This window comes from Nipponia nippon, unplaced genomic scaffold (genome assembly GCF_047370975.1).
Source record: "Nipponia nippon isolate SJK-2023a ecotype South Korea unplaced genomic scaffold, ASM4737097v1 scaffold_8, whole genome shotgun sequence".
In the NCBI taxonomy this organism is placed as follows: Eukaryota; Metazoa; Chordata; class Aves; order Pelecaniformes; family Threskiornithidae; genus Nipponia; species Nipponia nippon.
In genome coordinates this window covers 50,457,778-50,480,891 of record NW_028262402.1, presented here as the reverse complement: position 1 = coordinate 50,480,891, position 23,114 = coordinate 50,457,778, and the positions used below count along the sequence as shown (strand labels likewise).

General features: G+C 43.7%; 1 protein-coding gene across 4 annotated transcripts; it reads right to left on the bottom strand.

Annotated features, from left to right (window-relative positions):
* Positions 1–7,128: 7,128 nt before the first annotated feature.
* Positions 7,129–23,114, bottom strand: S100Z (S100 calcium binding protein Z). Of its 4 annotated transcripts, XM_087741668.1 has the most exons (7): positions 22,607–23,114; positions 18,043–18,124; positions 17,681–17,787; positions 16,576–16,668; positions 10,962–11,671; positions 9,460–10,531; positions 7,129–8,256 (listed from the first exon to the last, which is right to left on the bottom strand). In XM_087741668.1, exons 6-7 carry the CDS (start codon positions 9,751–9,753, stop codon positions 8,098–8,100), a joined length of 453 nt encoding a protein of 150 aa, XP_087597794.1. In that variant the 5' UTR covers positions 9,754–10,531; positions 10,962–11,671; positions 16,576–16,668; positions 17,681–17,787; positions 18,043–18,124; positions 22,607–23,114; the 3' UTR covers positions 7,129–8,097. The 4 variants fall into 4 exon arrangements, with proteins under 4 accessions (XP_087597794.1, XP_087597793.1, XP_009464105.1 ...); XM_087741667.1 differs by having other exon boundaries at positions 9,460–11,671; XM_009465830.2 differs by lacking the exons at positions 10,962–11,671; positions 17,681–17,787; positions 18,043–18,124; positions 22,607–23,114 and having other exon boundaries at positions 9,460–9,617; positions 16,576–17,051.

The window sequence follows — 23,114 nt, the reverse complement described above, 5'->3', positions numbered from 1 at the left end:
GTGGCTTCCCCTCTAAACCCTTCACCATCTTTGTGGCTCTCCTCTGGACACTCTCTAGTAGCTTCGTATCCTTTTTGTACCGTGGCGCCCAAAACCACATACAGCACGCAAGGTGAGGCCACACTAATGCAGAGTAGAGCGGACAATCACCTCCCTTGACCGGCTGGCAATACAGTGCTTGATGCACCCCAGGACACGGTTGGCCCTCCTGTCTACCAGGGCACACTGTTGGCTCACATTCAACTTGCTGTTGACCAGAACCCCCAGATCCCTCTCTGTGGGGCTGCTCTCGAGCCTCTGGTTCCCCAGTCTGTATGTACCTCCAGGGTTGCCCTGTCCCAGGTGCAAAATCCGGCACTTGCCCTTGTTAAACTTCATCTGGTTGGTGATTGCCCAGCTCTCTCATTTGTCCAGATCTCTCTGCAGGGCCTCTCTGTCCTCGAGAGTGTCAACGGCTCCTCCCAATTTTGTGTCACTGGCAAACTTAAATAGTAGATTTTGTGCTTCATTCCTTTACTCTTATGCTGGTTTCGGCATCAGGCAGGTTTTCCAACAGTCCATGATCCAACCTGAACCCAGGACTCTCCCCTCTGCTGTCAGCAGGCACCTGTGTCACTGACTTCTGTCACTACCCATCTGCCCCAGCTCTGTGCTGGTTACGGCAAACCTCTTCCAAGCCTTGCCATACATCTTTCTGTAACACTTCTATTACTGCTTTGTGTGTGTCTAAATTGGCTTTAAATAGAGCTGAACTTTCCGTAAGGTGAAGTAAGCGTAGCTTGTTAACTCTGGGCAGTTTGACACAAGAGATGTGTGATTTGTCATGTTGAGTGGTTTAGCAAAATGACAAACGCATGTGATTTATGAACTGAAAGCCTATCAGCATCATGCAGGCTTGATGATAAGTGTTGCATTAACACTATTTATGACACTGAATACAAGCAAGGACTGTGAAGCTCGCAGTTTAGCGGGTTACAAATAATAAAGCAAACATTATATTCAGACACTGAGATTACCCTGAGGGCGGTTATCACTACCAGCTCTGCCTGTGACTCAACCCAGCATCTACACAAAGCAGTCAGGGCCAAGAAGTGGGAGCAGAGAAAAGTTTTTTCCCAGGAAGGAGAGAAGAGGTGTGGGAGGGGGCGACCGGCAAAGGCGCGTGCCATTGCTCTGGTGTTAGGAGAAGCGCCAGACATTTGCCAAGCTGTTTAATATTAGCCTAGGCCTGTCTCCTCTGTGGATCCTCCACAAGGTACCTCCACTCTCAAGGGCTGGTGCAGGAAGACCTCAACACCAGAGCCACATGCAGATGTCAGCATGGCTCCTAGGCAAGGGACCTTGATAGATGCCTCCTTCGGTCCATGCCTATGTGGGTCATGTTTGCCTTTGCTGGCTGCAGCGGCTGCTCTGATCAGTTCCAGTGCCCTTGCAGAAGGACAATCTCCTTTCCAAAACATGGCACAATTATTGCAGTTGGACTTTGCTTGGAGGCATACCCTTCATGGCCCAGGTCATGTCCTGTGCCAGATTTGCAGAGGACACAGTGCTGCAACCTCTTCCACCGCTGCAGTCTTCTCCCAGTGACCCGGCCCCAAGCAACAGCTCCTGTTCCTCCTCTCCCAAATTTCCTGTTCAACTCTGCGTTACTAGAACATTTGTCACCTTATTTTCAATGCTGAGGTCACCTTATTATAAGGAATATAATTTTCAGATGTATCAAGAAATCTTAGTATTTACACGTCACATTCCAAAATTTGTTAGATCTGGGTCACTATGAAGAACAAACTACATCTTTGACAAAGCACCACTTTGGTAAGTGGTATTTTAAGATATTTTTCTTATCCAAGGACAAGTATTTCTCAGCTGAAGTGACTATCTCCTTGATTGAGTCTTTCTCATCTGGGAAAAAACTGTGATTCAACATGATCATCTGTAGTAGTGTTAGGCATCACAGTAATGGGCCCATTTCAGAAACACTGTGGAGTGTTTCACAATTCAACTAGTCAATGTGAGTCAGATAAGAGATGCCAGCACACCCAGCGTGATGGTATATTTATTCTTTCAACTGCTCCTACCACTTAGTCCTTTATTTTTCACATGCATGTGATTCCTTACCAGTTATCCTTAGTACCATACAGGCTGTGGTGCCGAACACTTTGATCAGTTAGACTCCAAATACTTCTAGGTGAAAGTACTAGAATATTTTGTATATCAGTATAAAAATCATAAACATTGAAGGACTTTGAGATTGCCTGATCAGCATTTTTCAACCTCCTGAAGTCTAAAGGCAGCTTCACCTTTGATAACAATGTCACAGATGATCTTTACCTTGGGTGTGCCAATGGGCTTTTTCGTTTCAGACAGAAACCATACTTGGCTTTCAAAGGCTGATGATTCTCCTTCACATAATATTATCCCTGGGGCACCAAAGACAACAAAAAAATTTTCTCTGAGTGAAAACTGCAGAATTAGGTCATTAGTGCAAGGGCAAAACCAGCTGTGGGTTCACCTAGCCAAGGCATTAATGGTTTAATGGGACAGAGCTCTCCAACCCTGCATCTCATCCAGCCACCCTTTGCTTAGCCACAGGGACCTATTTGCTGCTGCCACTTGATGTCCCCAGCCAGAGCTGGGGAATCAGCATCTTTCTGCAGCTTTCTCAACTTCTTGCCATTTTTCATTTTTCTGAAAATATAGCCTTAACTAATGCTCCGGATGCTTCAGTTGCTTCTCTGCTCTTTGCAACATGTTCTACCCACAGTTTTTTTCCTGCCATAGCTTTACTCTGTGTTTCCACATAGCGCTTTTCTGGGTTTGTGCAACTGCTGGGAATGTAGAGTCAGAGCAATACATGGAGTTTTAAGGCAGGCTCCACAATAGGTATTTCAGAGCTACACTATAACAATTTGCTCTGCAACCCATGAAGGCAACCAGGACCTGAAAGGACAGCTTAGAATTTAAAGCAGATGTATCACAGGAGCATTTTCCACTATTTTCCCCCAAATACCTGTGCTCTGAGCAACTGCTCCTCCTGTCTTCCTCTTAGCTGCCTTGTTGCAACATTTGCAATTTTACAGACATGTCCTTATTTAGCCAACCAGCTAACAGAAACATAACTTTCTATTGAAGGCTAATTTAAAGTCTCAAGCACATGTGCTCAGCTGTTGCAAAATTATGCCACTGAGTGCAATAGGCTCTGTCCTTTTACATCAGCTGAGAATCTACTTGCGAGGGCAAAATAAGTGGATGCAGCTGCAGTTCTGTTCCTTGGGAGTTGCCCCTCATACACAACTGATTGCAGGTGGCTGAGAGCTGGTATTTAAAAAGGACAAGTTTTGGGGTTTTTTTGTTGTTGTTTTTTTTGGGTTTTTTTTAACATATCTGGTGAAGTTCATTCATGTGGTCTCTCTGATGGCTGCCCAGGGCCTGTAACCCACCATACCCCAACTCAGAGGAAAGGACGTGGATGGAGCTAGCTTAGAAAACAGATTACCAGATCATAAATGAAACATTACCTCTCATGCTGTATCATGTGGCAAAAGAAAGATAAAATTGAAAATGTGACCCCTTTTTTCTTCAAATAATACAGTGCCATTCAACAGACTTAATTATCCCTAAAGACGCATCTATTAATTGTTGGTCTGTCAATCAAAACCCTTATTAGACATGCACATGACGTCACATCACAGTCTAACAAATCTTCCTGTCAGTCAAAAACCTTTATATAGATTAATCTGATTTCAGAGGCAGGTTTTGTGTTTGACCATTTACCCAACTTCTGCGGGGCTGAAATTGGAGAGGAGCTGAATGTTTTCTGTGTGCTGCCGAGCTGGGACATTGGCCTCTGGGCTGTCCCTAAGAGTTTCCCTCCTGGCCACGCTCTCCTTTGTGCTGTGGCATGGAGCCTGGAAAGGGGCTCTGCCCTGGATGGCTGAATGGCCTGGGGTGGGTCTGCATTGCTACAGGAGAGCTCTTCTACCCTTTCTTCTGGCCTGTCTGTACCACACCGTTAATTCCCTGACTGCTTGGAATATGATGAGGCCATGCTTCACTGAGATATCGGCACTGAGTTTTGAGATGATATGGTCCATCCCATGCACACTATGTACACACACTGCGTTGCTGTGGCCATGAACCCGTGACAGTGATTGCTGTGCTGGGGGACACTCTGGAGCCTTTGCCCCAGGAGGAAATATCTGCTTTGCTAAGGGAAAATTGTGCACGCCTGAAAAGAGCAGGCACTGTACTGGCAGCCTGTGTGTCAGGGTGCCAAGGGTGAGAAGTAAATGCACTAGTAACCACCGGGATTTGAAAGGCAGCCCCATCCAGATTTCCCAGACCAAACAGGCAGGCATGTCGAACTGCTGTACTGTTGTGCTGCCCTGAGCAGCTCTGGGCTCTGTCGCACATGCTGTGTGTGCTGCTTTGCACCTGCCCAGCAGTTATGACAGGCTTTGAAGACATTGGATTTCCTTTGCTAGTGAGTGCACAGATACTCCATGTATTCAAGGCATCTCTGCAAGTGCAGCACTGGATTCATATCTGTAAATATAAGATCGTCACTGGCAATAACTTTAAATTCTTTGTCGAATGGCATTTGGTGGAAAGCAATTAATGACATTCCTGGCTGCTGGAAACGTCATCTGTTCTGTTGGAGTCTACTAATGTCATTTCCCTCTTCTTTCCCACAATGCCAGGCAACTTGGTTTCTCATCTTTATGAGGAGGAACTGATGCTGTAGGATGATGATTATCCCATTGGGCTTGACACCTTCTACACTGCTGTAGAGCGAAAAATGTGGTGCCTTCCTAGTGGACCTGGCTGGTAAATCAGAACTTGGAGGGTCTGCTCCATTTGGAAGGACTTGTCATCATGGTGGTGTCATACACATCTCTTCGAGATATGTAGTTGGATACCAAATCCGAAGAGGTTATAAATTTATTTACCGATTGTGCATCAAACTTTGTGTACCCAGTTGCACTGGCACTTCAAGTCTCTTTTGAACTGAAATAAAAGCAAATGGCAGAGGCTGAGGCTTTCAAGATAACATCATTTATCTTCTGAAAATCTGCTTTTTAGATGTCAGGCAAAACAATTTCACAATAGCTAGAAAAGGTCTTGTCTGGCATTGCTCTATTTTTATTGTTCTTTAATGTAACTTGGAAATATTAGGCCATATTGTGGTGTTCAATTTTCTATCGATTTTCCAGACAGTCTGATAACACAAATGAAAAAAATGCCTGTAATTAGACATCATTCCTAAAGCTGAGGGACTTTGGAGAAAGCCACACAGCAAGTTTCCTCTGCATGTAAAACTTCAAAGTGCTTCCTAGATTCATGAACTACAGGCAAACTTAAAGTCAGCGGGAAAGGTGTCAGTGAACAATGAGAAAAAAATTCTGCCTTCAGTTTAAAGGAGACATTTTTCCCTTCTGAGACAAACTAAAACCAAAATGTTCACATCTGCAGGACAAAGTGGCTTTAGCGAGGCTGGCCATGCAAGCAAGATCTTGCATAGCCAGTGTGAGTGGCTTCAATGCAGTTCTCCTTCCTGAGGACTGCTTACAGAAAAAGAGGATTGCTCACAACTTTTTTTGGTTCAGAGGCAATTCAAAACTTCCAGGTGATCTTCAGGTATCTTCCTAGTAGGCTCCTGTCGGAGAGGAATGGCAGAGGAATGACCTGCTGGTACAGTGGGTCAGCCCACGGCTAGCCCAAGATTAGGATGGCAAGTCCCAGGACCCCAAACTGTGCAAAGGCTTTGTATTTTCGAGCATCTGAATGTGCTTTGTAGCATTTACTTCCTTTTCTGCTTGTTCTCCAGTCATTGTGCAAAAAAGTTTCTTCTTTAAAGCTGATAGAGTTTAACAGTCATCCTTGCAGTTAAAACAGCACAAGAAAAACCTAACCACCCAAGCCAAAAAGGGTGATTTATGAGGTTTTATAAAACTTCTGTTGGAATAAAGATCATTTGAGTCATTCTCCTCTGATTCACCCATAGCTTGTGTGCAAGCAAGCTCCTTCCGCAGAGGAATTAGGCTGCACTCAATCCCTAGTAAATTCAGCTGATGAGATGGCTCCACTGACCCTCTCCATCATGGCAGCAGCTCTCCCTGCCTGACCCCGGGGCACGTTGCTGCTGCCAGCTGTGACTTAGCATAATTCTGTTCGGGACACAGGCTGCTACGTCTGCAGAGGCTCATCAGGGATGAGCAGAGGGTTTATGAACTTTCTAGAGCTTGTTTCCAAAAAGCCTCTTGCTCAAAAGTCATAATGAAGAAACTGGTCCTTTCTGGGACAATCTTATTCCTTTTAGCTTGGGGTTGAAGCTGTAAGCTGCTCTCCTCTCCCTTCCCCTTGGAGGAAGAGGAAAAGCTTGGAGACTAGCAACAGTCTGCAGGACCTATGGGGAACCATAAAAGCAGGTGATACTCCTCCCATCCTGGTCCAACAACTCCAATGATACTGAGGTGTGTGACATTGCAGCGGGTAATAAAAAGTTGTGCAATTGTTGTCAGTTTTACTTTAATACTTTTTGCTGTGTTCCCCTAGAAGATCTTCTGTGAATCCTATATAACTTATGTGACTGAAGAGTTGAAGAGGCAGTGCATTGTGGCTCTGCCACCATGGCAAAGTCTCCTTTTTTCTGGGATAACATCATTTGGTGGTGGCCCCTTTCTCAGGATGATGTCTGCCCCTTGCTATATTTATTAAACCATATAGAATCCCCTTATAATAAATTACACCTTCTTAATGATATATGATTTTATACAATAGTCTTTACTGAATGATGTCCAGGGGTCCGGGGAGGAGAGACAAGTGAAATGCATTCTTCAAATGTTGCCTAGCAGGGCATGTCTTCATTGGGGGATGTTTTTTTATTAACCTCTTACACAAGCAGAAAATCTTCATTTAATTCAGATGCCTTTTATTATAGTTTGAAGTTACCAACAAAATAACAAGGCACAAAGAGAGCTCTCCATGCAAGAAAAAAGCCACGACACCCTGCCGCTGAGGATACACGGGGCTTTGGAAGTATGCTTAATTCAAACACGAATGTAGAAGTACTCTTAATTCAGCCCAAGAGCAGGTTAAAGCTGAAAGGGATTGTCCTACTCTCTCCACGCCTGGCCACGGGGTCCCACTGCCCCTTTTGCACCACTTCCATGCAGTGTGTTGGATCAGTGTGAGATGAAATCATTGTTCTATAACATGACTCACATTATAAATCTGTACCCTGGGATCCCATCATTGAATCCCCCACAAGTGGTTCTCTAAGAGCCCTCCTCTTAGGGGTGCCAGAATAGTGAAAGCAGAAGGCAATTACATTCCCCCTGAAGACCCAGTCCTTCCATCAGCCCTCAGAGCAGTTTGCTGACTAAATCTTCTATGTATTTGAATAATTTATCATATGAATAAATTCATTTATGCTGAGCGAAGAGGTGGACTACTGGGATGCAGTAATGCCAACACAACAAAATTGAAGCTGGGGAGGTGGGGGAAATGAACCCGTAACAATGGCAAGTGGTACCGTCTGCTCAGGCGGCAGGAGACAGCTGTGACCACATCTGAAATACGAGAGTGTGGGGAGGTATGGAGCAGCATCTAAAAAGGGCTGTAGAATAAGCAGAGCTGAGCAAAAAAACAAGCTGCTCTTTTGAGCTGCAAAAATATGGTTGTTATAGAATGACTGAAAACTAAATTGCAAGTTTTATGTCTCATTCCAAATTTTCCAATTCAGAAAGTATAGAAGTAACGTTCCTGTTCCTTTTACTTCCCACTGACATTTAAGAAATAGAAGTCTCAACTCCTGCCAAACAATCTGTCAACCCAAGCCCTTGACCTGGACAACTGATGAATGCATGTTACAGATGCATGCAACGCAAAGACTGAAAATATTAAAAGCCAGATCTCAAGTAGCATAAACTGGCTTTTGTCCAGCTTACACCAGCTGCTGATCTGGTCTGTAAGTGTCTTACAGCAGTAACAGTTGGAGGGATGATGGTTTGTATTCACTAAACGCTGATGAGGGCTACCTAACTAGGCGTGCTTTGCTTGCATTTGTGGCCAGGAGATTGATTGTATTGAGCATTTTTAAAATCTCTCTTTCTTCAGCTGTTCTTCAAAGAAATCGTTACATGCCACAGTCAAAGCAGCAACCAGAATGACAAATTCATTAAAATCCACTTCATTGTCTTTATTGGAGTCCAGATCTTTCATTATCTTATCAACCAGAAGGGGGTCCTTTTGGCCCTAAAGAGAAGGAAAAGGGACTTAGCTGCGCAGATCTTGAATGAGTAATTCTGACACATCCGTCGGTACAACCCACTGCTATGTCACAAGCCCTGGTGCTATTAAATAAAAGAGTGCATGAAATATTCACCTAAATAGTAATATACCACTAGCCCCAGCATTAAAAACATAGGTCTGGAGTCCCAAAAGTGCACAGCAACAGAAACTGAAGACAGTGCGGCTCTTAGAAGGAATACAGGTACTGAAATGAATCAAACAGATTTTAGGAGCTGCTGAGCACTGATTTCTTTTGACAAGATGGATCTATAATGTGCATTTCTCTGTATCATCCCTTAACAAACAGTACTTAGATTTTCAGCCGGCTTTTCATAAATGGTCATATTATACATCCATTTATCACGTTCAGAAGATCTCTACTCAGCAAACAACACATCCTATTCAGTGGGAGTAAGAACAGTGAATCTCATAATAATAAATCAATAGCCAAGATTAAAAGAAAATCGAATTCAAGGAAATGGACACACTGTAAAAAAAAATCCTGCTGGTGGTGATAGGGTCCACAACAATTTTTACAATTAAGAGGATGCAGAAAACCAGCTATGAATCTGGCCATTATTCCATAAAAAGCATCCATGCTGTGTAATGCAGAACATAACAAATGTGCAAAGAGATATTCAGATCAGCAGCTTATCGCTGAACGGATTTTCTTAGCATCTCTCTGCAGGGCACAAAAGCAGCTGTACTGTGTCTGTGGCCATTGTGCACAAGCTACTTTCTTGTCTCATGAGAACTGGTTGCTGGATTTTATTCTTCAAAGGACTTACCTATGCCCTATTATTAAAAATGAACAAACAAACAAAAAACTGACTAAAGCCTGATTTAGCATTGACTTTCCCACTGCTTCTAGGCTGCCCTTGCCTTCCTGCTCAAAAGTGTGGAGGAGTAAGCAGAGCAACAGGTACCCAGCTCTGCCGCTGGTGGCACATGACAGGGCACCGGGGCTGGACCACCCTCTGAAAACACACTTCTCAAATGGGACATTTGATCTCATCTCCTTCTTTCCAGCTCCACAAAGACAATTGTCATGTGAGAGGCTGTGGCAGGATGTGCTTTGCAGAAGGAAATGCTGTTCCTGAGCACTTGGATAGCTGCTTATCCTACCCATGAAACAGTAACTCAAGAGGTTCAAGAGCTGCATCTTACTGAAAGGAAGTCAGTGAGCTCGCTGGTGAGGAGCTCCTTGAGTTCTCCTTTACTGAGCTTGTATCTGTCTCCTTCTTTGCCAGAGTAGTGATGGAAAATCCTGATCAAGGTGTCCATTGCATCCTCCAGTGGTGTGGACATAGCAGTGAGCAGGAGAGCTGTGGGGCCAAGACCCAGAGTCAGTGACATTGCACAGGAGCCAAACCAAAGGCTGGTGTCAAGGAAGGGATGGAGAGCCAGCTGAAGAGACAAATTGTTACCAGTACCAAAAAAATGGGGTTTCAGTTGATCCATCCTGTCAACTGTGTGTGAGCAAGGCTAGACTGTTACAAAACATTGTCCTGAACTCACTAGCAATTACTTTGAAAAGGCAAATGGAAAGGAAGGCCTTTATTTAAGAAAGTGATCTACTGTGCGTCCCTTTTGCAAAGCTGCTGTAAAAAGAAATCTCTCGTACCCGTAGCTGAAAACTCAGGGAAAATGAAGGCACACCCTCCTACCTGTTCATTCAAAAGTTTTCTCAAGAAAATGAGATCAACAAATAACAGCAGCCGAAGTGGATGCGCATTTATACAGAAGGCTCCATACCAATTTCTTAGGTGGTTAAAGGAAAGTCAGCAGTAATAAGGATAGAAGCATCAGCTTTCAATTTATTTGGTTGTGTTTGCCTGGGCTGACCTTTTTTCCTGTAGATTACCTGGAGCAAACAAATGTGAGCTAGGCACCCCCAAGGGTTTGCTTTATTGAGCATGCATTAAGAAGGTACACAGGGAAGCACCACCAAGAAAAAAGATGGAAATGCAGTTAGTTGCTGAGGAGCTGACTCAAAAAATAACTAAAAATAGAATTCAGGTGAAAGGGAAACATTATGTTGATTAGGGCCTGGGAGAGAGATTAAAAAGCCAGAATGAAATTCAAGGTAAGACTGGCGTCCTCAACAATATCACCATGCGAAGGCTAAGACTTACCTGCTTTACAGGCTAGCTGAGGTGTATGCAAGAAAATATTCAGATCACAGAAGGTGATGGTCACCTTCCCTTCAAAACCCATGCACAGGCTCTTGTTTATCTGGCTGAGAGGGTGGATTACACAAATAGAGACAGACGTATAATTGTCACAAGGATGACGGGGCTTCTGTTTCCCTCTGCATTTGCCTACTCTGTTAAATAAAAGCTGCTTGCTCTAAATGGGTCACTAAAATATTCACTAGGCAGAGCAGAGAGCTGTGTGTAGAACATATGAGATATTTTTTATCATTTGACCTTTTACAAATACACCCATCTGGGGGCCTGAAGGTCAAAATTAGAAAATGCTAACAATCATCAAGTCAGTATAAAACAGCTTTCCTCCATTTTCAAAAGAACTCTCCCTAATCTGCCTCTCTGCACTTCTACAGCTGAGAGTCTAAATGCTTCAGTGCTGGCAGCCAGTGTTCAAAGATACTTGGGTACCTAGGGGTAGACTTGTAGGTGAGTTTGCCACAAATCCCTTGAGACATGTACCTTTATTGTCAGATGTCTCCATAAGCCTAAAATGTTGGCTCTTGCTGAATGAAATTCTTGCTGTAGTACATGTGTCCTCAGGAGGAAACCAGGAAACTGGTTTCAGAGGAAGGTGTGCCTGAAATTACAGTGTGCACTGATCAACAGGCATTTTTTTTTTTTATTATTTTCATTTTTATCAGTCCTGCACAACAACTGCAGTTCAGCACCTCTCTTTTAATAAGTGATCTTCCCCCAGGAGGGCTTCCCTTGCCCCGACCCCAGGGACTCGCTGACCCCAAAGGCGATGGCTGGGGGACACAAGAAACAGCAGCTTCACCATGGTAGGGCCTGCTTACCACCCCAAATACCAGATAACCACAGTTTTCATGACAGTCACATGAAATAGAAAACTGCTTGCTTCAGGTTTGCTTTCCCTCAATAAGACCTTCCGCCTGCTGCACACGCATGTCCAGCGAGCACAACTTGTGCAGATAAACAGCAAGAGGGCACACAGCTGCAGCTCTTTCTCTCCTTTATTCCAGCTAGGGGCAAAGAGAATGAGATGGGCATTCTTTTTAGCTCTGAAAGCCTCCAGGCACTTGTAATTTCGAGTGCTACAGTAGATCTCAGCCCACAGCTCTTCCTGTCTCCTTTGCCTCCATACATGATGCTTCTTCCATCTGTGCTGTTGTGACAAGTCTCCACAACCTGAGGGGTCTTGGCTGTGCCTGTGGGAGAACAGGGAGGAAAGGGCGGGTCACATAAAAATGCTGGATCCCAGCAGTATGGGAGCTGACTGTGTGTAAAGCGTTGTTTCTGAAACAGTAGGCAGGCTCTTCTGGTTAGAGGTCCCTGCAGATATGCACAACACTCCATGCAGGGTGTACACCTTCACCTCCCACCACTGTGGTTGTAAGTGTTCATCAGGGATGGGGCAAGCCAATGCTCAGGTAAATTTTAGAAAAGGCCTAGGTGGAAACCAGCCTGGAAATGTTGATATGCAACAAGAGGAACCTAATCCCTCCTGGAGTCAGAGGAGAGATGAGGAGAAGAGTTACTTTCCATACCTCTTCTGTATCTGAGGATACCTAATGGGTGCCCAGTTTTGTATAGAGGGAGTCCCTGTGTTCCAGCAAGCACAGGGATCGAGCAAGAACATATGCAACTCATGGGAGAAGAACATGGGTGATACTAGGCACAGCACAGCTCTCCCACTCAGATCCTGGGCATTCTCTGTGTCTTTGCAGATGCTAAGAAAAAGCATGAAGTCTTTTATGTAGCTGCAGCCATGCAGAGCTATGTATTACCTGTGATTCACTAATGCTTATAACTACTGCTCAGAAATATTAATCAGATAAACATCAAAATACTAGTTTGGGGTGGTTTTTTTGCCATGTATTCAACAACAGTTTCACCCACAAACAGAAAAAAAACCCACAGCTGAGTCAATACATAAATGTAAAATCCTCCTGTTTGTCTATATATTACATTGATCCTCTGGCTGATGAACATTGCAAATTAATTATCTAAGCAGCATCTACAGGAGGTACAACTTCCAGGAAGTGGGTATAAACTTTCAGAGCTGCCATCCTCAGGACAGAAGAAAGAAGGGTTTCATCTGTCATCTCCAGGACATCAGCTCAATAATTTATACAGTGATATGATCTGTGCAGTCTCTTTCAATAGCTGCTTTCACTCCAGCTAATTGTGTAAGAAACTATTCCATGCATGTGGATTACATGTACACAGGAAATGGCTACACTGACCTTGTTTGTTAAAAGGTCCATTCAATTTGCTGCGTTCATCCCTTTCCTCCCTGGCTAGTAAAATCCTGCCAGTGGCTCCAGTGACAGCAAAGATCTCCTAACTGCTGTGAGGGCAGGTCCCAGAGGCTACTCAGAATTCATGATTATCAATCAACTGTTTTTGATGCTTCATCCAAAACTCCAGCAGAGTCTGGTTTTGTATGATATCTAATAGGCACTGAAGATAACTAAAGTCAACACAGCCTGCGAGCACTTCTGTATCAGAGCAAGACCCGACTCTGTGTCAGCAACCACCATTTCCCCATCAATCCTCCCCTACACTCTGGTTTCCACCAGGCTAAACAAAGGAGCAGCACCAGACATGGTTGGTGGAATAGGACTGCAGCATGACTGTAGACATGGTGAAGATTGATACCTTCCTCATTCATGACCAAACTTTGTCCATCACAACCTGCCAAATCATGGCAGTGTTGGTGGGAAGGTGTCTAGAAGGTGTCTAGTCCCACCTCCTGCTCAAAGTGGGATGATCACCAACACCAGACCAGGTCAGCCATGACTTTGTCTAGTTAAATCTTTAAAACCTCCAAGGATAGAGATTTCACAAGTTCTTGGGTAACCTGCTCTAGTGCTGCACTGCCTCCCTGGGGAAGATATTTATCCTAATATCCAGTCTGAGCATCCCAAGCTGCAATTGCGGCTATTGGCCCCTTTTGCACCACCTACCACTACCACAAGGAGTTTGACTTTGTTGACTTTATAAATTCTCTTCAAATAGTCTTGGCTCCTCACTCAAACTCAAAAATAAACTTGAAAGCGGCCTGTCCCCTGACGTGCCCAATTTAGTTCCATGTTTTAGTGTCTCCTTCATGCTATGTGCTTGCCCCTTGCAGACTGCTCCACCTGTGCCCTTCTTCTAATGAGTATTTCAATATTAAAGTGCACACTGCAAAATCAATGGCTGTCAGAAGCAGAAGGGCAGATTTTTCACCAGGCATGGCACAAATACTCAATAGGGCTGAATTCTGCTGTCTTTGCTAGGCTTACAGAACTAGTCAGCCATCTGATTTCACCAGGGGCTGATTCAACCGAGAGAGGCAGAGGTTGTTTCTTGCCCTGTAAACCTGAGAAAAGACCCAACCAGCTATGACTGCTTCCTTTAATTTTAGTTGGGGCAATACAGAGGTACACCCAGCTAGGAGTTTCTACAGGACTGCTAAGAAGGAGAAGCTTTGGCTTCTTCACCAGGATTTTCCTTTGGTCTCTGCTTGAGACAACAGAACACAGGCTGCCTTTAAGCCAGAGCAGCCTATAAAGTGACAGTCTAAGCCATAGTAAAATACTGCTCAGCTTAAGTGGGAGGATCTCATACTTGGGGCATCTGGTTTTCAACATTTGCCAGAATGCACGTGGGGAATATTTTCTCACAAATAATTATTGCACTGGGAAAGGCAAGTCAGCCTCCCACCCACATCCTGTCATTATTTATTTTTCCCAAACTCACACTGTTCTTGGGACGCACATGTTTTGAATCAAAGTTGTACTCCCGAAGTGCCAAAAGGTGTGATGGGAAGCAACAGGGAATGCTGCAAGGCTCAGAAGGACAGATATACTACACACTAAAAAGCTTACATTAGACTAGAGCCTAGATTAGATTAAAGAGCTTATAAGAGACTTACATTTGAACCAGTATTTCTTGTTAAGTTACAATGAGCATTTTTACATGTTTAGGATTGTTAGCATTTTCATGTGTGTTTTGTTTCCATATTTGGGTGGTTGATTGATTTATCCCTTTACATCAGGCGTGTCTCCCTTCCGCACATGTTCTGGTTCATATCTTCAAGACTGTTTTAACTGCTGTGATCCCACAGGCAGCAGAATAGCAAAGAGCTATTAAAGCTCTTGCTAATAGCTTTTGCCACCTAAATTCAGTGGTTTACTCTGTCAGCACCTTTTTTAATGGGTTACACTTCAAGGGCTGCTCAACTGAAGTGTATCCTGATCTCATTCTCTGCTGAGTCCTGTTTTGGACAAGGTTGTACACTTCTTTTCCAAATACGTAAATGACTTTTTCATTGAAATATCCAGATCATTGAACTCTGCGTGTTCCCATAGTGGTCATTTCTCTTGTGGTACTCGCTTAGGACAGAAATTGGAGCATTGCCTGTACTTGAAGTACTGACTTGGATTACCACCTGCTGCTCCCTTCTTCTCCTTCCAGAAAATCAGCCACCATTTCCTCCCTCTTTGAGAAACCACCCATAACATCAAGTTGTGTAGGATGTATTGTTACCTGGAAAATAGCCTAGAAAGCCTTCATTAACCCTAAACTGGAGTGTTGAAGTGATATTCTGGCTATAGAATCCTTTCTTCCTCATAAGCCTCTGAAGCAGATGTACCTACCCAGCCATGTATCAGCCAAGCCATTTATTAATTTAATGTAGTCTATCTACACCAAGGAAGGATACCAAAATAGTGTAAAATTCCCCAGTGTAAACACAGAGTTGGAGCCAGCTCTGCCTCAGCTAGTGGCAGGGAGTCCCATTACAGAGCAGCTCTCCTTCCTGTAACTAGAGAACACACACCCAGTGCCAGCTGGCTTTGGTAGCTCATGTTACAGCTAGTATTTGGCAATACATCACCTTCTGAACAAAGCCAAGACAGTAATTCCCTTTGTGTTAAATCCACTGATCGATAAGGCAAATCCACCCTTTTGAGACATGCTGGTTCTGACTGACTCATGTTTCTTCCTAATTTGAACTCGTATCAATGTGCAGCAGCCTTCGTCCTAATTCACTTCAAAGTTCATTTCCTTCCACAAAGTTTTTACAGCTACGTTCAGGTTATGCTTCATACCTATTGGGACCCCTCCTTGCAGGGGGCGATCCTGTGTCACAGGATGGCGGCCAAGTCACCTACCAGGTTGTGGCAGCACGAAAACCTTCCAAAGGTCTTCCCTGGCCCTGGGTGGGCTGTTGAGTGAGTCCTGCCTCGGTTCCTCCTTCCTGGTCTCCAACTATCCACACAGTAGCTATTACTTTGGGAATCGGTTTCCTAGCACTGGTGTGACTAGCACTCTGGTGGCAAGGAGCACCTCCAAGCAGAGAAAGCCCCTGGCTCATACAACTACATGCTTGCACATGTGCGAGGCCATGCCATGATGCACGGGTGGCCACCAAGGCTCCAGATGCAGAGCTCATTCCATCTTTTCCATCCTCTCTGCACTGTTTGTGAGCTGTGTGCTCAAGTGGGCCTGTCTTAAGGTAACTGGCAAATAAACTCACCTTCCTTATGACCAGCGCTGAAATAAATACCTACCAAAAGATGCAACAGAAAAAAACCACTCCAGACTGACTTGATTCAATATTCCTGGGCACTGTTGATGTTAAATCAATACAGAAAAATGAGGCAAATAAAGTTTTCTCTTAGTTTGTATATATATAAAAAAATGAGGAAAATGTCTTTTGGTCTGGAGCTGCCCCTTAGTGCTCTGCTGAAGAACTGCTACTTCCAGATCTCATGCTAGCAACGACTATCAAAAAGATCAAGCTGCAGGGCTCAAAGAAGACAGACTCCTACCTGACTGCTCCAGGACACACGTAGATGTTTCACCACTGCATTACTACAGCAAGCTTTGCATATGGGTCTGCACTATCAACAACAAGCTAAACAAGGAGTAATATCATTAAAAAATATGGAGAAAAGAAATGCCTGTTGCCCACAGCTTGTTATCTAGAGCTATAAACTCTGCAGAGAATTCAGGTGTTTAACACAAGTTAGTGTTAAAATACTGGGATTTAGGCACACACTTTGCTGAATTCATGCTGTATATTCCACTAATGGCCCTTAATAATGTGTCCCAAACTTACCACTTGTTGTGGGATAAAGAAAGTTCAGAAGCACTGTCGTGGTTTAACCTCAGCCAGCAACTAAGCACCACACAGCTGCTTGCTCACTCTGCCCTGGGGAGAGAATCAGAAGGGTAAAAGTGAGAAAACTCGTGGGTTGAGATAAAGACAGTTTAATAGGTAAAGCAAAAGCCACGCGCGCAAGCAAAACAAAACAAGGAATTCATTCACTACTTCCCATCAGCAGGCAGGTGTTCAGCCGTCTCCAGGAAAGCAGGGCTCCATCATGTGTAAAGGTTACTTGGGAAGACAAACGCCATCACTCCCCCACCCCCGCTGCCTTCTTCTTCCCCCAGCTTTACATGCTGAGCGTGACATCATATGGTATGGAATAGCCCTTTGGTCAGTTGGGGTCAGCTGTCTCGGCTGTACCCTCTCCCAGCTTCTTGTGCACCCCCAGCCTACTCGCTGGTGGGGTGGGGTGACAAGCAGAAAAGGCCTTGACTCTGTGTAAGCACTGCTCAGCAATAATGAAAACATCTCTGTATTATCAATCAACACTGTTTTCATCACAAATCCAAAACATAGCCCCATACTAGCTACTATGAAGAAAATTAACTCTACCGCAGCCAAAACCAGCACAAGCACTTAAAGCCAATGCCACTGTTTGGAGGGTAAATGGAAGAAAAAAACATTATAATGTAATCTCCTCCAGAGCTGTTACAGGAGCAATCTGCAAATAGCCATGAATTCTTGTCCAAATGCAATGGATCAAGAAGCCTGAAGAGGGCACTGAAGGCCAGTAGGTGGTCAGGATATAGAACGCGTGCTTAAAGAATATAAGGCCATAGCATAAAACCTAAATAAATATTTTGCATGTATTTTCATGATGGTGGAGCTTGGGGAGGTTCCCAGAGGATGGAGAAAGGAACATGCTGAATGATCTGTCTCAAACTGAAGTATAGGTAGAAGATGCTGTAGCGTAGATCCTCAAAACAGGCCGTAACAAGCCAGGACTGGATGGTATCCACCCCAGACTTCTAGAGGAACTTGAGGTGGATGAACAATGGGAGCCACTGGCTCTGGTCTGCTCTGCTCTGCTCTGCCTCAGGACCTGGCATTGTACCTGCCAGTGGTGGTGCCAGTGGAGAGTGGAGAGGTGCCAGGCAATATCCAGAGAGCTGTTGAACATTAAGTCTGCTGTCCATATTGGGTAAAGAGGTAGAGACCAGCCTGAAAACCAGAAGGGTGGGAACATGACTAAACACAGTACACTGGGAAAAGTAAAGAGGAGTCATAAAGCAAATCTACTGGTATTCCCTGAAGGAATCTATAATGGGTGACCTCCCTGATTACTGTCCACCTTGTTCCCACAAAGCATTCCTCACTCTTAAAGAAACTAGGCTGCCATGGGATACAAGGAAAAGACTCACACAGTAAATTACTAACTGAAAGATAGGAAATAAAGAATAAATTATTGGGTTTTACCAGTCAACTGACACCATCGGTAGGGTCTCACAGGAATCTGATGTCCTGGGGCCAGTGCTAATTCAACATATTCATCGGTGATCTGGGAAAGGGAATGAATAATGAAGGGATAAAGTTCTTTTGTTGATATAAAGCTATACAGAAAGAGGAAGTTAAAGTCCAGCTGTGAAGAATGCAGAAGGACTTCATGGAACTGAATGATATAGTGTCAGATAAATTCAGCATAGATAAACACAAAGTTACGTGGGGAAGCGCAGTTTTTTGTACACAGCTCTGAGCTTTGAGTTGACTATTAGGATTCATGAATGAGATCTTGAAGTTACTGCAACTGAAAATATTGGTCTAGTAAGAATCTGAAAACAAACAGGATTAGGAAGGAAATAGAAAACAGAAAAACAGAAGTGTTTTTATGCCACCAAATAAGTCCAAAGGAAGCCCACTTCTTCAATATCATGGCAGGATTAGAAGAGATCAGGAGAAGAACAGCAACGAAACAGCTTCTCTGCTAGAAACAGCTAAATACTCAAGGCATCTCAGTCTGCAGAAGGACATAACTGGAGATACGAAAGAAGTCTGTACATTTGAGAGTGGCATGGAGAAGGTGAGTAAGAAGTAATTATTCATGGTCTTTTCCAACACAAAAATAAGGAGAAACAAACAAACAAAAAAACTAGTTTGAAACAAACAGAAGAACATTTTTAAGCTGCTAAACTGCTTGCTGTGACAAATTCCTGAGAAATACTTACGAGAGCTACTAAATACAAAAGCTTGTGTCATCAAGATGTCTCCAAAACACAAATCACAACAGACTGGATTAGTGTTCTGGGGAAGTACCAGCCTTGCCCCACTCTAGTCGTCTTTCCTACATATCTGCATCAGCCACTGTTCCTAGCAGGTTATCAGGCGAGAACTAGCTTTTGGCTGACATGAAAAGCCAGTTATATTCTTATGTTATCCGGAAAAAAAATCTCCCAACAATAATGTGGGACCAGCACTAGTTCTAACAAGCAGTCTCTGCTTTCCTAGAGGACTGTGTGGTTTAAATGACTGTCCCAGTAATATTGGAATAGGGAGAAAATTCATTAAAAACTCCAAGGTAGACAAAACATTACTTTCCAGGACAAGGTTATAGGAAGGCAAAACTCTGAAAGCAGGAAGCACTTGCAATCCTCCCTGGATACTCTCATGGCTATTACAGCTGCAGTTGCTCTGAGGGATCTGCTCTAGAAAAGTGAATTTTTGATGGTACTAGGAATGAAGCTGGACCAACACTACAGGAGCAATGCATGTTTCAGCAGGAGCCATCTTGAGTGTTAAAAGCTGATGTAAATTAAGAGCCAGAGGCAGACCTTTGTAAGGTACAATTGGTTTAATTGTCTTCAAAAGACAAGGAAATTAGGTGATTGTTCCAAGTTTAATGAACCCCATATATGGCCCAGAGACACATTGCACACATGTGCAAACCAAAACCAGCCGAGGTGGTGGAAGGAACAGAGAAAGCCAACAGGCATAATTTCCTCTTCACACCTTAGAGCTTATTCAGAATTTGGGGCTGCATGTTCTCTCTCCGTTTGGAGGAGAAACTAAGAATACATTGCTCTGTACAGATACGCCACCCTGCTGTGATGCCTCCATCCCTCAACTTTGCAAGGCAGTAGCAGGAGCCCCTGGCTCCACCAGCCCCCGCAGGTACCTCATCCAAGCTGTTGGCCAGCAGTGGATTTCCATCGTGTCAAACAATGTGATGGCCCCATGGGCTTCTTATTGGTCTCCTGGCTCACACTCCGGTAACACACTCTCTTGTCTCATACCACAGTCCTATGTCACCTGGCATGTCAGATGCTGGGAGGCTAGATGGTGAGCCTGGCATGGTGACAGAGAATACGCTTGCACTTGTGTGTCCCTGGACACAGCTCAAACAACAGCAAAACCCATTCTCCAACTTTTGCCAGCACTTCCCGTGGAGTGTTGTTCTGATCCCTGTTTTACTGCTCCTTGCTGCTTTTATCCTTGCTTCTGTGCTTCCCAAGCATAACACTCATGCAGCCTTTCAGCCCCTGCGTTTGCAGGAAGGGACTCCCTCAGCTCCAGCAGACCTCATCGGGTCTCACACTGCAGCATGAGGTTCTCTTATGAGGTCATGCATCATTTCACACGATTTTGCTCCAGGAAGCCTGTTTTTTGTGGCTGATCAGTTAACTCATTTTCAAGTCCTCTATACTAGATGCACAGAAGTAGTCTGAATGGAACTGGTATCAGCAAACACCTCTAGGGTGTAAAAACAAAAAGACATTAGCTAGATGTTGGAAGAGAAGAAGTAGACACAAGTGACTGCAGAACTATTACTCAACCAATACACATCACAGTTAAAATATGTTATCAAAATTTGGAAATAAACTGGAATAAAATCACTAAAGTGAGTTAAAATGGGTGAGTAAAAGTTTTGACAGATAGAAAGCCCACAGAGCAATTATCTACTTTGTCTATGCACCACTAAAAATAGTCGTCATGTCTGCTGTCGAAAACAGAATGATCGTGCACAAATCCAGTTAGAAATTTACTGCTCTGTTGCTTTCTGAAAGGATGAGTAATGTTTTATTGCTCTTACCCCATTTTCCAAGTACCCCTATAACAAAGCCTTGAAAGAGCTGGTATTACATTCACAGTGCTTCCTTCTCCTCTTCTCCCTCCCATGCCGAACAATATTCTACCTTTGATCAGTGGGTCTTCTCTTTACTTCAAAGAGCCGCATAACACTGTTTAAACCCTTTCTCAGCCACAGAATGTTGCACAGGTTGCATTCAAACTCTCTGATTCTGGTGAGTTTTCTACATCCGTTATCCCTGAGAGTTTAATAACATTTATATTGTACCTTCTAAGAGGCATACATCTCTGTGAAAAGAAATTCCTTCATAATCAGAACTACATGAATTTCTGTTACCTGCTTTTCAGATATTTGACCAAAGAACCTGAGCTATGAAAAGGAGAATGTCAGTGACTGATATAATGTGCAACATTTTTCAATTTAAGCTTTTATTTCATTTTCAAGTATTTTTCTGCCTTTTTTGCAGTGATTTTAGAGTGAAATCAGATTTTACCTTTACGGAAAGTCTTTTCCAAACTAACTCTTTTGCCATTGTTTAAACATTGTTTAAAAGTTCATCATCCCTCTGATATTTCCAGAGAAAGCAGGACAATACACTGACACAAATACTGAAACTGCTATTAAATGAGATTTCAGATGTACTTTTGATAATACAATCATATCAGTAGTGATTGCTGCCTTAACTGTACAGCCCTCTAATTATGGTACCTTTATGAATTACATGCACATGTTTTGTCTTCTAGCGGTCATTGACACAAGTATAACAGGCATTGATGTCTTTTATTCTAAGGCTTATCTAAGTAAAATTATGCCACTTGCAGAGCAAATGAACAATTGCTTTCCAACAACCAAAATTATAGACATTGCTGACCCATGGAAAGCTCCTAAATGACATTATAAAGCATCTAGATTTTTTTGTTAGGTGATTGAGTCCAGGCATTCCCTATTCTTCATTCTTCAGTTCACTTGTCAAGAGAAGTTTGCAGTAAAAGCAAAGGCAGGTGCTCTCACCATCTCCTCTAACGATGCAGACCCACTGATGGGACAGGTACAGCACTCTCAGCTGTCCCTGACTCACCTGACATGATGGGTTGCAGCTCGAGAGCTGCATCCCAGCCTCAGTCCTGCCTTTGATACCAGAAAGAAGTGCACTTGCAGCATCTTGAAAGAGTATTACAATTCCTCACTGAGGAAGATGAAGAGCTGGTAAAAAATGGTACAAATGGGACTCTGCCTTTACTCAAAGGGTGGAGAAGATTGATTCCTTAAGAAATACATTTATTTCTTACTTGAGTCCACTCTTGTGAAGTGGCCTGAGTCACCAGGCTCACCAGCACAAAGTTATTTGTAGCTACAATGGCCTTGGTAAACATGCATTAAGTTACAGCCAGACATTTGCAGGTGAAGCAACATTTCCATGACAGAAACTTCATGTGGGCTCAGATGCTGTGAAAATAATGAAAAAAATCAGCTATCGCTGACAATAAACTTCTGCATGTCATACTATTTCAGAAACCTGGGGATTACAGGAGATAAACAACAACACCTCTTTTTGTTCAGATAAGATTATGCTTGGAAAATTTCGTTTTAACAACGTTTTAGATCCAAGAAAAATGAGGGAGACTGGAAGATACTGTGAGAATATCCTGCTTCAAAAGACACTCTCCAGGAGCCCGGTATCTTTCCTTAGCAATCTGCTTCCCTGATCCCAAGCTTAGCAGGGATATTTAACATCATCTGTTAAGTCCTTCTCCTTCTCTAACATCAGATATGTATCTGTGTTTTGAAATGGGGAATTACAAAACTATTTGCACAGCACAGGGAAACCTGGATTAAGTCTTTCGCATTTGTTTATCTGTCAAAGAAAATGTGCAATAACAGCTGGAAACAGAAGGGGGAGCCTTTAATCACAGTATCAGCTCTTTTTGCAGTTTCTCAGAAAACGAAACAAAACATAACTCTATACTTAAATTCTTTCCCCGGCTGATGAATGGAGTCCTCAGTCAGCTCCTGAATACCACTGATCTCCCTGGGCTTGGGCAGATGGCTTGGCTGGTACGTGACACGTACCTCTGCCCCTTGGCTGAGAAGCCATGCTCCTGCGTTATGCTCTGTGCCCTTTGTCCGCTGAGATGGTATCGTTTCCCCGTACTGCAAGTCTCCTGAAGCTAGAAGGTAAATATGCAAAAGTGAGGATGTGAATTCATGGTGGACGCTCTACTCCATGGAAACACCAAAAGCCAAGGAGATGCTTGCATCTCTGACTTCAATGCAGCAGCTTTGGCTCCTCATGCAAGTGGTGGAGAAGTGGATGCTCTGGGAGGAACAAGGGAGGCTGCTAGGTTAGACACACTGAACTACTCTCTGCAGATGTCTTCTTACCCACGTAGGATGCTTAGATACCAAAGCAGAGATGTGTGTCTTCACTCGCCTCCCAAGTGCAAACTGACTGTGAGGAGCTCGCTCT

Excerpts from the sequence above, each read along its gene's own strand:
- S100Z (XM_087741667.1), bottom strand. The coding sequence starts at position 9,753 with ATGGATCAACTGAAACCCCATTTTTTTGGTACTGGTAACAATTTGTCT. Across the intron at positions 8,257-9,459 it reads AGCTCACTGACTTCCTTTCA|GGCCAAAAGGACCCCCTTCT; the intron begins GTAAGATGCAGC and ends CCTTCTCTTTAG.